General features: G+C 51.6%; 1 protein-coding gene across 1 annotated transcript in view; it reads left to right on the top strand.

Moving 5' to 3' along the window:
* The first annotated feature begins 2,719 nt into the window (after positions 1-2,719).
* Positions 2,720-13,295, top strand: part of LOC138837019 (guanine nucleotide-binding protein G(q) subunit alpha) — a 244,541-nt gene continuing 233,965 nt past the window's right edge. The window contains exon 1 of the mRNA XM_070035791.1: positions 2,720-2,922. Coding sequence (XP_069891892.1) covers positions 2,787-2,922 — 136 coding nt within the window. The 5' untranslated portion in view covers positions 2,720-2,786. The remainder of the gene's footprint in view (positions 2,923-13,295) is intronic.

The following is a 13,295-nucleotide window of genomic DNA, read 5'->3' as shown; positions in this document are numbered from 1 at the left end:
CTTCCCTTTTTATACCTTTATGTTGTAACTTCTGCCCAAATTGAATACAAATGGGTTTCATTTTATCTTTTTTTTGTAGGTCATGGGGCTTGAAGTGGAAGGCTGGACACTGTCCTTGGACTCTTTTGCTCAAGACTGCCACCCTGCCATTTTGAGCCACAGTTCCACTTCCAGTTTTCTGGTGGTTAATTGGAGATAAGAGTCTCATAGACTTTCCTGCTTGGGTTGGATTTGAACTGTGAACCTCAGATCTCAGTCTCCTAAGTAGGTAGGATTACAGGCATGAGCCACTGGCACCCCTGCTTCATTTTATCTTTTATTACAGCTGTTCAGAGTCCTATTATGCCTTAAGATTATAAACCCACAGTTGGCAAGGGCCATTTTGTGTACCTCTTTCTCCTTTACCTATTTACACCTAGCCAGCAGTGAGTAAATGTTTATTGATTTAATGAACTGGGATTTTGTAAGATAGTTGCACAGAATGCCTTCTTCTAGAATACAGTCAGTAGTTTCTGCATAGATTTGTTGACTGGACTGAGGTTGTAGGAATATTTGCTTGGCAAATGCTCTCCAGATAATATGAAAAGGTTTTTGGATTGATGTAGGCCTGAGCTTGGACTTTTCTCTTCCTGTTTCCTGCTAGATGCCCATAGATGGCTTTATCATTGTAGTGTTGCTTTTCCTCACATCCTGATTTCCTTCTCGATGTGCAGACAGCCTCTTACTGATTTGTTGTGTCTTCTGAGGACCTGCTAAGGACCAGGGAGTGTCTCTGACCCTCGGGAGACAGAAGTGACAAAAGTAGACTTTTGTCAACTGGAACAGTACAACAGTTCCTTTCTTCAACGGGTCTATTTCAGCCCAAAGGTACAGCAGGATGTCGTGTTTTTGAAAGATCTTTCCAGAAGTGGCAGAGGAGTCTGAGCTAGGGAACCAGAGACTTGGAACTTCCTGTCATTTGGATTTCTGGCATTGTAAGTCTACAAAAAACACACATACATGCATGTATGAGGGAATGCAAACTGATGATTTCCCCCAGGAGCCGGTTTACATCTCTGCATATTGAATTTCTATTCCCTAGTCATTTAAAAGTTCAATTTCACACCAAGTCTAGTGACTCTTTGAAGACACGCACATAAAAGGGTTTTCTCTGGCTCTCCTGGCCCAGGTGGAATTTAATCCTTTTCTAGGCCAAACATCTTTTTAAAAACGTGCTAGAATCTTCCTTGATGACTCCTTTGATCCGGGGCTGGCTCTGTGTGCGAGGCCAGCGGCCGGCCGTGCACCTGACTCCCAGGTGCAACGCGTGAACAGGGATTCTCCTCAGAAAACAGTTTACTGTGTGCAGCGCGGCGCTTCGATGTTCCCGTCCCAGCGCACGTGGAGCTGGACGGCAGCGGGTGCCGCGGGGCTGGGCTCCGGCCGTCGGCCTCGCCTCCCCTCCGTCCCCTTCCTTCCTCGGCCTCCAGGGTAGACGCCGGGTCCCGGGGCCGTTAATCCACCGAGTGCCGTCTGAGCCCGGGGAAGCGGCCCGCCGGCGGCCCGCGGACGGAGGGTCGGGTGTGGACGGGACCGCTCTCCTAAGACGCAGGGGGCCCCAGGGCCTGGGGCCGGGCCTCGGACCCGTCTGTCTGTCTGTCCATCGACCCACACATGTATACGTATACATAATTATCTACCTAGATCTGTCTACACCTGTAAATGCATATACTATACGTATAGTGTCTGTCTGTCTGTCTCCCCCAAGAAGGCTGCGGGGGTCAGAGGCGACACGAATGGCGGTGGAGACCGAGGAAGAGGGAGACGTAAAGCCGTGATGGGGCGCGGCCGGCAGCCGCGGGGTCGGCCCCGGTGGGTCGGGGCCGGGGCCGCCATGTTTCCCGCCTCAGCACGCCCGGGGAGGCCGCGGGAGCGAGCAAGCCAACCGACCAACGGGCCGGGCGGGCGGGCGGCGGTGGGCCCCGGCGTCGCGGCCCCCGGGCTCCGCCTCCTCCCCGAACCCGCTGCGCCCGCGGGCCGGGGCTGAGGGCGCGGGCCAGGGAGGAGCCCCGGCCGCGGAGCCCAGGCAAGGCCTTGGCGGCGCGGGCCCTGCGCCCGGCTCCCGCCCCGTCCCCGCCCCCCTCCTCCCCGCCGCCGCCGCCGCCCTCCCGGCTCCGCGAGCCAGCCGAGGGCGCGTGCGTGCGGCGAGGGCGAGGGCGGGCCGGGGGGCGGGGTCTGCGGCGCGGGGCCGGGGCCGGCGGCGGCGGAGGCGGGGCGCGCGGCGGGCCGGGCGGCCGGGGCTGCGCGGCGCGGGGCCGGGCCGAGGCACCCGCGAGCAGCGCGTCGAGGCGGCGGCGCTGCGGGCCGCTCGCGGCGGGGACGCCCCCCGGCTTGGCCGTGCTCGCGCCGCGGGGCGCTCGGCGCAGGGGAACCGCGGCGGCGCGAGGCGGGGCGAGGCGGGCCGCCCGTTCCCGGCGCAGGAGGAGCGGGCGTCTGAGCGCGGCCGGGCGCCCGCGGGCGGCCTTCCCTCGCGCGCTCCCCCTCCGCGCCGGCGCCCGCGGCCCCCGATCGCCGCGCCCGGCCGCGGCTGTCCTCTCCGGCCCGCCCGGCGCTGGTGGCCCGGGCCCCGGCCGCCGCCGCCGCCGCCGCCCCCGCGGCGCTGCTCCCGACCGCTTCCCGGACGCGCGCCCGGGCGGCGGGGGCTGCGGGCGGCCGGCGCCGCCTCGGGGGAGCGCGGGCGGGAGGGCGTGTGTGCGCGCGTGTGAGCGGGGGGCGCCGGCGGGGCTGCGGCGAGGCACCTCGGAAGAATGACTCTGGAGTCCATCATGGCGTGCTGCCTGAGCGAGGAGGCCAAGGAGGCGCGGCGGATCAACGACGAGATCGAGCGGCAGCTCCGCCGGGACAAGCGGGACGCCCGCCGGGAGCTCAAGCTGCTGCTGCTCGGTGAGTGCGGCCCGGGTGGGGTGGGGGTGGGGAACGGGCCCGGCCCGGGGACCCCCGCGGCCCGGGGCTCCGCGCTCGGCCCTCCCCGGGACCCCTCCGCCCCGCCGCCTCGGACCCTCCCGCCCCCGGGCGCCCGCGGGCCCGCGCCTGCCCTGCCCGGGCGCGTTCCCGGCCGCGCGCGCGCGCACACCACACACACACCACCCACCGCGCACGCGCGCGCCGAGGGGGTCGCGGCTGCCCGGGCCGAGGCCCCAGCGCGTGCCCGCCTGCCCCCCCGCCCCCCCGGGCCGTTGCCTCGTCCGCCCGCGCTTCTGTCACCGGGCAGAAGCCGTCGGGGAGGCCCGCGTGTGCGAGGGCGCGGGACGTCCGGGGGGCGGGCTGGGGCGTGCGGGCCCCGGCGGGGCGGGGCGGGGCGGCCCGCGAACATCCCTTCTCGCGCCTCCGTGGGTCGGGGCCCGGTGGATGGGGTCGGGGGTCGGGCGCCCCGCGGGCCGCTAGGCCGGAGGAGGCCCCCGGGGGGTGTCCGGGCCCGGGCCGGGCGTCTTTTGTTTGACGCGGCGTCCCGGGTTCAGGCCCGCCGCCGCCCGCGGGCCCCGCTCCGGCCCCGCTCCCGGGCCCCCGGACGGCGGCGTTGCCCTCGGCCTCCGCGCGGCCCTCCCCGCACACAGGTCCCCGCCTCCCCGGCGCCCTGACGGCCCGCGCCGGCTGCTTCCCCGGGGCGCCTGGGGTGGATGCGCCCGGCCCGCGCCCCGCGCCCCGAGGAGGCGGCCGGCGGCTCGGCCTTGCGGGAGCCGGCCTGGAAAAGACGCGCGCGCGCCGCCTTGCCGCCTGCCCCGCTTCTCCGGGAGGGGGACGCGGGGCCCTGTCCGCTGGGCGGCCGCAAGCTCGGCCCCCTCCCCAGCGCCCCTCGCCAGCCCTCGCGGGGGCCTGGGCGGCTGCGCTGCGGGTCCTTCACCCGCCGGAACGCGCGGGCCGCCCAGGCCTCGCGGGCGGGCACCTGCCGGGATGCCGCCGCCGGGCCCAGACCCGCCGCGGTGCGCGCGCGGAGGGAGGGCGGCGCTGGGGACGCGCATGGACCCCCCCTTCCCTTTTCCTCCTCTTCCTCATGGCGGGGGGGGGGGTCGGGATTTGGAGCTGTCAGGACCGGGGAAGGTGAGGGCCAGGCTGATGCGGGTCTGAGAACGCGGGGACGGGGCGGGGGCGCCGCCAGAGCCGGCGGGCTCTGCTCCCCCGTGTACCGCCTTTGTGTGTTTCTGTGTGGCGGTGGACAGGGCGTTTGAGGCCCTGTTTGCCTGAAATGTGACCGCTTCCCAGAATGTGGGGCTTCCCAGAATCGAGTGTGTGTGTGATGGGGGTTGTGTGCGTGAATGCGCGCGCGTGTGTGTCATGGGGGTTTGTGTGTTTGTGAGTGCGTGTGTGTGTGTGCACGCGTGTGTCATGGGGGTTTGTGTGTTTGTGAGTGCGTGTGTGTGTGCACACGTGTGTCATGGGGGTTTGTGTGAGTGTGCGTGTGTGAGTGTGCGCGTGTGTGTCATGGGGGTTGTGTGTGTGCACGCGTGTGTGTCATGGGGAGTTGTGTGTGTGCATGCGGGTGTGTCATGGGGGTTTGTGTGTGTGCATGCATGTGTGTCATGGGGGTTTGTGTGTGTGTGTGCACGCGTGTGTGTCATGGGGGTTGTGTGTGCGTGCACGCGTGTGTGTCATGGGGGTTGTGTGTGAGTGTGTGCACGCGTGTGTGTCATGGGGGTTGTGTGTGTGCATGCGTGTGTGTCATGGGGGTTTGTGTGTGTGAGTGCGTGTGTGTGCACGCGTGTGTGTCATGGGGGTTGTGAGTGTGTGCACGCGTGTGTGTCATGAGGGTTGTGTGTGCGTGCACGCGTGTGTGTCATGGGGGTTGTGAGTGAGTGTGTGCACGCGTGTGTGTCATGGGGGTTGTGTGTGAGTGTGTGCACGCGTGTGTGTCATGGGGGTTGTGTGTGTGCATGCGTGTGTGTCATGGGGGTTTGTGTGTGTGAGTGCGTGTGTGTGCACGCGTGTGTGTCATGGGGGTTGTGTGTGCGTGCACGCGTGTGTGTCATGGGGGTTGTGTGTGCGTGCACGCGTGTGTGTCATGGGGGTTGTGTGTGAGTGTGTGCACGCGTGTGTGTCATGGGGGTTGTGTGTGAGTGTGTGCACGCGTGTGTGTCATGGGGGTTGTGTGTGTGCGCACGCGTGTGTGTCACGGGGGTTGTGTGTGTGCGCACGCGTGTGTGTCACGGGGGTTGTGTGTGTGTGCACGCGTGTGTGTCATGGGGGTTTGTGTGTGTGTGCACGCGTGTGTGTCATGGGGGTTGTGTGTGTGAGTGCGTGTGTGTGTGTGAGTGTGCGCGCGTGTGTCATGGAGGGCTGTCAGCGGGCCTGAGGTTCCCTGTCTCGGGCACGTACTCCCACGGATGCTTGATTACACACTGTGTTTGAATGCCGTGCCGTGCCTACACACGGCCCTGGATGTGCTTCTCCTCCTGGGTGGACCGTGGAAGTGAGCCCGCTAGCGTTTGAGCAGGGCTTCCTGCAGCCTCGTGGCATTTCTCAGCTCTGTAGGGCTGCCGAAAGAGGCAGAAAAAGCAGCATTGGTGTAGGATCTGCATTGATGGCTAACATCAAAAAAAGACCCAGCCCGCTGTCTCTCACAGACCTGGGACGTCGCCTAACAATGGGTTCTGCGTCGGCTTCTAGATGGGGCTTTTGCCACCGACAGAACCTGCGCTACCTGTGTAGTAATGGGGTGGGGTAGACGAGGCGCTGTCTTGCTCGCTCTCTCTCCCCCTCCCTCCCCCTCCCCCCCTCCCTCCCCCTCCCCCTCTCCCCCTCCCTCCCCCTCCCCCTCCCTCCCCCTCCCCCTCTCCCCCTCCCCCTCCCTCCCCCTCCCCCTCTCCCCCTCCCCCTCCCTCCCCCTCCCCCTCTCCCCCTCTCCCCCTCCCTCCCCCTCCCCCTCTCCTCTACTCCTCTCCCTTTCCCCCTCTCCCTCTCCTTCTCTTCCTCTTCCTCTCCCCCTCTTCCTCTCCTCCTCTCCCCCTCTTCCTCTCTCCTTCTCTCTTCTCCTCCCTCTCTTCTCCCTCTCTCTTTTCCTCTCCCCCTCTCCCCTCTCCCCTCTCCTCTCTCCCTCTCCCTCTCTCCCCCTCTCCCCCCTCTCCCCCCTCTCGCTGTCCCTGTCCCTCTCTCCCTCTCCCTCTCCCTCTCAGTGTCTCCCTTCATGGGTTTTTGAGTGCAGGAGGGACTGGGCTTTGATAGGAGAGAGGAAAGGGACTATGAAAGGGGAGGAGCTCCTTTGGGAAATTCCTGATGTGCTGCTTTTCCAGTAAGAATTTCCTGGTCCCTTCCTGCTTCTAAACAGCACCGTGAGGAGGAGAGTGCAAAGCCTATCTTTCACAGATTAAAGTCCCTTCATTTAGTTGAAGGAGTTTACTCTTCTACTGAAATGAAATTCAATATAAAATCAGTTTCAAAGTGCATTTTAGTTCAAGGCATGACACCATTTTAATGGAAAAGGATTTGCTTGGCAGGAATGAAAATACCTTTGTTGCATTTATTCACATAATTATTTACTTTTCCATATTAATAAAAGGGAGATGTTACGAATGAAAACAATGGCTTTCTGACTTGATAATTAAGTGTGGTGTTAAAATGTGGCTGTTTTGATTTATATCCAGCAATTATGCCAGGGTCTTCTAAATTTATTCTACAGTGCTTACTTATTTTTCATTTTATTCTTTTATGAAGAAGTGAAATTTACCACTGTAAGTGTATCATTTAAAATTCTGGATTCTTAATTGTCTTTAATTTATATTGAGTTCATTTTTATTAGTGTTTGTTACCTTTGATACCCCAAAGAAACTTTGTATACTACATAGATACACTAGGACCTGACTAGTTTTAACATGATATTTAGTAAATTTTCTAGTTGTAAAGGAAAATGTTTGCTTTAGTGGGTTAATGCCACGAATATTCATTAAGTACTTCTGTGTTAGTGTTAGTGTACCCATTACATTGTTGAGTTGCCCTGAAGATTGTTTAAGATAAGTGGCTCTGAATGTTTGCTTTGGACCACCTTTTAATCAGTTCCCTTGAAAGCAACCCTAGCTATTACTTTACCTGTGTTTGAACCTTCTACTCTAGATCTCATCAAATAGGAAGACTTAGCAAACCCTTTTATTGGTTGAATTCTACTTACAGAAAACCAGCAAGGTTTAGGCACTTGCTAAGGAAAGAACAGATGAATTTATTGTTTTTTTGAACATATGCATTTATTGGTTTTTCCCTGGCTCATACTGTAGGCTGAAAATGAGTGATTTTTATTGATGACCCTCTTGCTAGAAATTGGGGCTCAACAGTAATAAACAAGTTAGAGAGAAGTGGTCATATGTAGTGTTTTTATTTGTGGGAGATAAAAAAATCACCTTTAACAAATTGGATGTGGGTCTTTGAGTCAGTTAATTACAGATATATCCCAGAATGTCTAGTGTTAATGTAAGGTCCTATGTCACATACTGAACCCCATGCATTACAGTGTTGGGCTGGGTGTATTTGGGAATGGTAACAGACATGTTTAAAGAAAAATAAAGCATTCTCTATTTTGATTACTGTCTGTCATATACAGGCAGTCTAGTTAAACAAAACCTATTATCTTTTTGCTTTATGTTTTTTTCCTTTCTACCCTGATCAGAGAGTTTTTTGTTTGTGTGCTTTGTTTTTTGGTACTGGTGATTGAATCCAGACCCTGTCTCGCATGCTAGACAAGCACTCTTACAGTTTAAACCATATTCTTGTTTTTATTTTGTTTTTGAGATAGGATTTTGCTGACTTTGCCTGGGTTGGCTTCTAACTTGAAATCTTCCAGCCTCTACCTCTGGAGTAGCTGGAATTGTAAGCATGTGCTACTACTTGGCTTCAGTGTAAAATTTTAATATTCTTTAAAATACCAGTGATTACTGGATTTCTGTGGTTTATGTGTCCAGTTCTATGAGGAAACCCATAATAGTTACCTGTAAAATTTCAGGAATTGTGGATGGAACATTTTTAAATATGAAGGGTATATATGTTTGAACTAAAAGTTGAGTGAGAAGGGATCTGGAAAATGGAAAGTTCTCTGGCCAATTCAGAGTGAATAGAGTTCATTCATGCATGCCTGGGTAAAATCACCCTGCCAACTCCCCCTCAGCAGAGGTCATTGGGAGAGGGGCAAGAATGGATTAATGGAAGAAGAGTGGGTCCATTACTTGAAGTAACTAACCTGCCTGTCTAGGTAGTCTATTCAGAACCCTAGAATGGAAGCATTTTAGACATAATAAATTAGGGCTTTTTTTTCCCTCCTCTTTCCTCCCTATTCTTTCTAGCTTGCAAGTGTTAAATATGTTTCTAAATGTCAGGATTTATTTGGATGTTTCCTAATTTTTTTATGAAACAAAGTGCTTATAGTTTATATTTGAGGACTGAAGTTCATCCCTCATGAAAATCAAAGCTGTAGGTGTGATTGTATGTAACAAAGCCTCCAGAGTAAGAGTTTTGCATGGAGCTATGCAGGTTCATTGTCTGGATCTGCCATATAGCTGTCAATCTTCTACTGAGTTCTTTCTTCATATGAGAACTTTGGCCCAAATTAAACCCCTGTGGAGCAGTGAACTGATTCTGTGTGAATCTATTCAAGTATTTTTTTATGTGGGTTTAGAAGAGAGAACCAGAAGAACAATTTAGTGGCCATTTTGTTTACTACAAATAAATTTGCTTGCTTCTTTTCATTTAGACAAAACCAACCCGGCTCCACCTTCTAAATGAGGGCTTATGTTCAACTTTATGGGTATGATTTTTATTACAGATGAATTTTGGAGGATTCCAAGCAGCTATTGTAACTGTGAGGCTACAAGCTGGGCTACACTTAGCAAAAAAGGGAACAGATTTTTCTTCAGGATCCAGACCAACTTACACTTGAAAAGACAGTAACAAGATTTTCCAAGGACGATTCTGATTTGAGCATTCACGTTAATTGTTCGTAATGGGAGTTGTTAGTTCTGTTGTTATTAGAGGAAATATTTCATAAACTGGATATTGTGGAGGGGAAACAGGGAATTTAAAGGGGATGTCTTGGAAGAGAGAGAAGCCATTTTAAGGTTAGGACTATTTTCTCTCTAAGAAGTAGAGGGAGCCTTGTTTTGAAAATCCAATATATTAGATTGAGAAATACAAGTTTTTGTAGAAACCAATTTTAAGTCTCATTTCCTGGTTGAGGAGGGAGGCAATGACATTTTTCAAAGGGAAACATCTATAATACCTTTTAAGTAACGTTAAGATCGGCGCAGAATTAATCCTGGGAAGTGTGAAACAGCATTAGAAGGTACAATGTGTGATTGTTGGTAATTAAATCTGAGGCAGTAACTGACTACAGTAAACAAGCGAACATTTTCTCTTGTTCTGCTCGATGGAGTAACGCTAAGGAAAGAGCTATTCTCAGACCCAAACAGTACTTTGTGTGAACAGCTGTTACTAATAAAATGATAGGAAGTGGCTGGGCAGTCACCTTTGATTTGTTACAACACTGATAGGTAATAGTGTGTCTAGTTTCTCTTCTAACATGTGGTAAGAAGAAAAAGACCTACATGTATTGTATACCACGGCATCATGCATATGGGTATTACAAAGAAAAGTGAACAGACATGTTGTGATGCTAAGACTCCAAAATGAATCTGCTGCCTAGCTAGCTCAGTGATTAATCCTTATACTTACCCATTTTTTTTCTTCTTTTGTAGAGCTGAGGACTGAACTCAGAGCCTCACACTTGCCAGGCAAATACTCTTCCCCTGAGCTAAATCTCCAACCCCTTCCTCCTTCCTTCTTTTCTTCTTTAGAAGTCAGGGTCTTTTTTTTTTTAGTCGGTTATAGGACTTGAACTCTGGGCCTGGGCGCTGTCCCTCAGCTTTTCAGCTCAAGGCTAGACACTTGAGCCACAGCGCCACTTGCGGTTTTTCTGGTGGTTTATTGGAGATAAGAGTCTCATGGACTTGCCTGCCCGGGCTGGCTTTGAACCAAGAGCCTCAGATCTCAGCCTCCTGAGTAGCCCAGTGGAGACAGGGTCTTCATTTGCAACCCAGGCTGATGCTCCTGCCCCAGCCTCCTTTCTGCTGACATGGTAGGCATAGTCTACCACATCCACCTCCTAGCTGTTATTTCTGAAATCAACACAAAAATATTTGCTAATGCCTCTGTGGTTAAGTGTTCCTTGTTTTTCTGTTTTCTGTTGGGGATCACATTCAGAGCCTCGTAAGTGCCTGCACTCTACTGCTGAGCTAGAACCACTCTTTATGATTAAGTTTTAAGACCAAAATTAGTATTGTTTAACAATCAACTTATGAAGATGTTTCACATCTGTTTATCCAACAAAATACTCTCAGTTACTGGAAAATAAACATTTATTTCCTCCAATTTTTTTTTTTTATCAGATATACCTTAAGAAGGAATAGTGCTAAATGAGTACTTAATATGTGCAGAACAATGAGCTATGTGACACTCTGCTCTTAGTTGCCCATTGGAACAATAGGAATGATTTTCAGTGTTACTTCTTAGCTGTTGCCTACGTACTAACCTAGTATTCTGATTTTTATCCTTCCTGGCTTTGGCTTTTCTATTGGTTCTTCACACGAAGAAAAAGACAAAATCATTGTCACACCATTATAGGAGTTTTTGGGGACTTATGTAGCTGGGGAAAGCAGGTGATCTTGAACTTGAATTCCTAAATTTATATGCATTATTTCCTTGAAGAGTGTAATTTTTTTGCTTTTGACTGTGAGAAACAAGTTGTGACCATTATGTTTTTCTAACCAGACTGGAAGCTCCTGGAGGGCAGATAGCTCTTTAACATCATACTATGCTTAGTTGGTTTTGCAGTGGTTTTTATTACTAGAACTGGGGCTATGTGGGCAGTTGAATTCACCAAAGAAAGTAATGGGAGGAAGTGAATTTTAATAGGTATTATCCATATAGTCTCCATTTTCCACTCTGCTGGTTCGTGGGCACCTGGGACAGCATAAAAGGTGTTCTGTTTTCAAGATGGAATGTTTTGGCCTCTCATTTGTTCTCCAGGGAGAATGTTTCCTTCTCTTATTATTTCAGGTTAAAAGGCCAGTTACAGTGAGTCCAGTAGTTCCAATGGAAAGCTGTTTTGATTCACATATCTTTTTAATAAAAAACTTAAGGAGTTCATGCACATTGGCTGCAGGATTAATCTTGGATTGTTGATAATTTGATTGCTTTAGGAAAAAAGTTGCTGCTTCAAGAAGTGTTTAATGGATTGTGGTACAGTTGGGAGCTAACATGTTATTCCTGTAGTTGTATTCCTGAAACCTCACAGAAGGGGATAATAATTGATCCACAAATGAAAGAAAAAGAGGTAGAGCAGGAAGTGCATAGTGATGTGAATAGTCCTGCGTATTTCTAGGAGGTAACCTTCTGTGGGTTTTTTTTTTTCCCCTTTAGAAAACTGAAATCATTATTAATGACCCTTCTAAGAATTTAACCTTCATTTTTTAAATCACCATGTTTAAAAAATAAAAATACATTCTTTCTCTGTTTTTTGACAAGGCCTCATTTTGTAGCCCAGGCTGTCTTTGAGATTTAGATCCTTCCCTCCCCCCCCCCCCCCCGCCCCCCCCTTTAACTTTTGAAGTGTTGAGATTTCAGCTGGTCACTATAATGCTCTGCTGCTCCCTGCCTTCCTTTTTCCCTTCCTTCTTCCCTCCCTCCCTCCCTTCCTTCCTCCCCCACTTCCTACCCCCTCCCCCACCTCCTCGTGCTGCTACTGGGGCTTGAACTTAGAGCTGAGTATTGAGTGCTGTCTCAGATTTTTCACTCAAGGCTGGCATTCTGCCATTTGAGTCACAGCTCCACTTCCCATTTTTTTGGTTGTTAATTGTAGATGAGTCTCCATGGCTTTTCTGCCTGAGTTGGCTTCGAACCTTGATCCTGAAGACCTCCCCCACCTCCTGAGCAGCTAGGATTATAGGCATGGCCACTGGCACCTGGCCTCTTTTTTTTTAACGGTGACTTCTCATCATTTTTGTTGTTGTTGACTGTGTGCATGAGGACCACCGTGTATTCGGTCACCATGGTGACTGCAGATGCTGTGCTCCTGTCCGTCACAGAGATTTCCAGGCATCTTTCCCACCTCTCCCATGTGTGCACAGCCATTCACATCTTTCATAGATGGGGCTCCTTAGGCTCTGTGGCTTGCACATTCCCTCAGGATTTAGAGAACGTCCACAGTCATCAGATCCCATGTAGCAGTGCCCTGGTAAGCAGGGAAGTTGGCTGAGATGAAGGGATTTATGAGTGTGGGTGTTGGAGATGATTAACTTTCTTTTGCAGTTCTTACTCTGGTCTGCAAAGCAAAATATGTTGTTACTGAACAAAATGTTACTGAACAAAATCTTTCCTTTTCTAGAGGGCAGGGACTTGAGATGTGTTCATGATTACCAGCAGAGAGTCAGTGAGCCGGTGCTGGATAATCACTGGGTTTCAAAATAAGGTGAGGAGGAAGGGGATGGGGTGTGCGTGGGGGCCATAGCATGCGTGGGGAAACAGCACATCTTCACGGACTCAGATACTTGAGAGCCTTAATGACAACTTCTGATTGCGTTTCCGTACAGCTACTGAGGGAAGATGATGATAATAGCCTGGGTGCTGGCTTGCTCCCTCTGCCCTCTGCCCTCTCCTCTCTGTCTCTCCTTTGTCTCCTCTGTCTCTCTCATCTCTATGTCTGTCTGTCTCATGTTTAAGGGAAAAGATGCAATGCTATGCCCTTGCCATGTGAATTGATACCTTAGGACAGATTTTGTGGTGTGCCTTCATGGTATCATACTTTCTTTTGCAGGTGGCAAATGCAATTTTCTTCTTGTCCTAGAGGAATGACCTATTTCCTGTGACTTGTTCTAATAATACAGGATGACTTTAACTCCTGTTCATAGTTTGCCCTTAAAAGAATTTCAGGATACTTAAGTGTTTAACCCTTTTGGTTCTCTAGCTCTGGTGCTGTACCCTTGAGAATGGACAGATCAGGTGATGATTTAAAAACAATGGCAGATAGGCTTTGTGAAAGTTGATCTGAGGAAAAAATCAAACACTTCTAGGGGCTATGCTTTTTTGATATCTTAGACCCTGTGATGGAAACTCCAGTATTTGCCATACCTCCCTATTTTTTTTCTAATGTTAGGCTAATGTTAGGGTAATTTTGTTTCTTTATGTCATTGTGTTTGTTTGTTTGTTTTGTAGAAATACATGGCATAAAGAGATTATACGAAAAGAAGACCACTAAGGGCCATTTGCACTTGGAAACATTTTCTGTTTCT

This window comes from Dipodomys merriami, unplaced genomic scaffold (assembly GCF_024711535.1).
Source record: "Dipodomys merriami isolate MVZ:Mamm:240054 unplaced genomic scaffold, mDipMer1.0.p SCAF_26, whole genome shotgun sequence".
Taxonomy (NCBI): domain Eukaryota; kingdom Metazoa; phylum Chordata; class Mammalia; order Rodentia; family Heteromyidae; genus Dipodomys; species Dipodomys merriami.
Note: the sequence above shows the minus strand (reverse complement) of the source record. Positions and strands in the feature narration are given on the sequence as shown.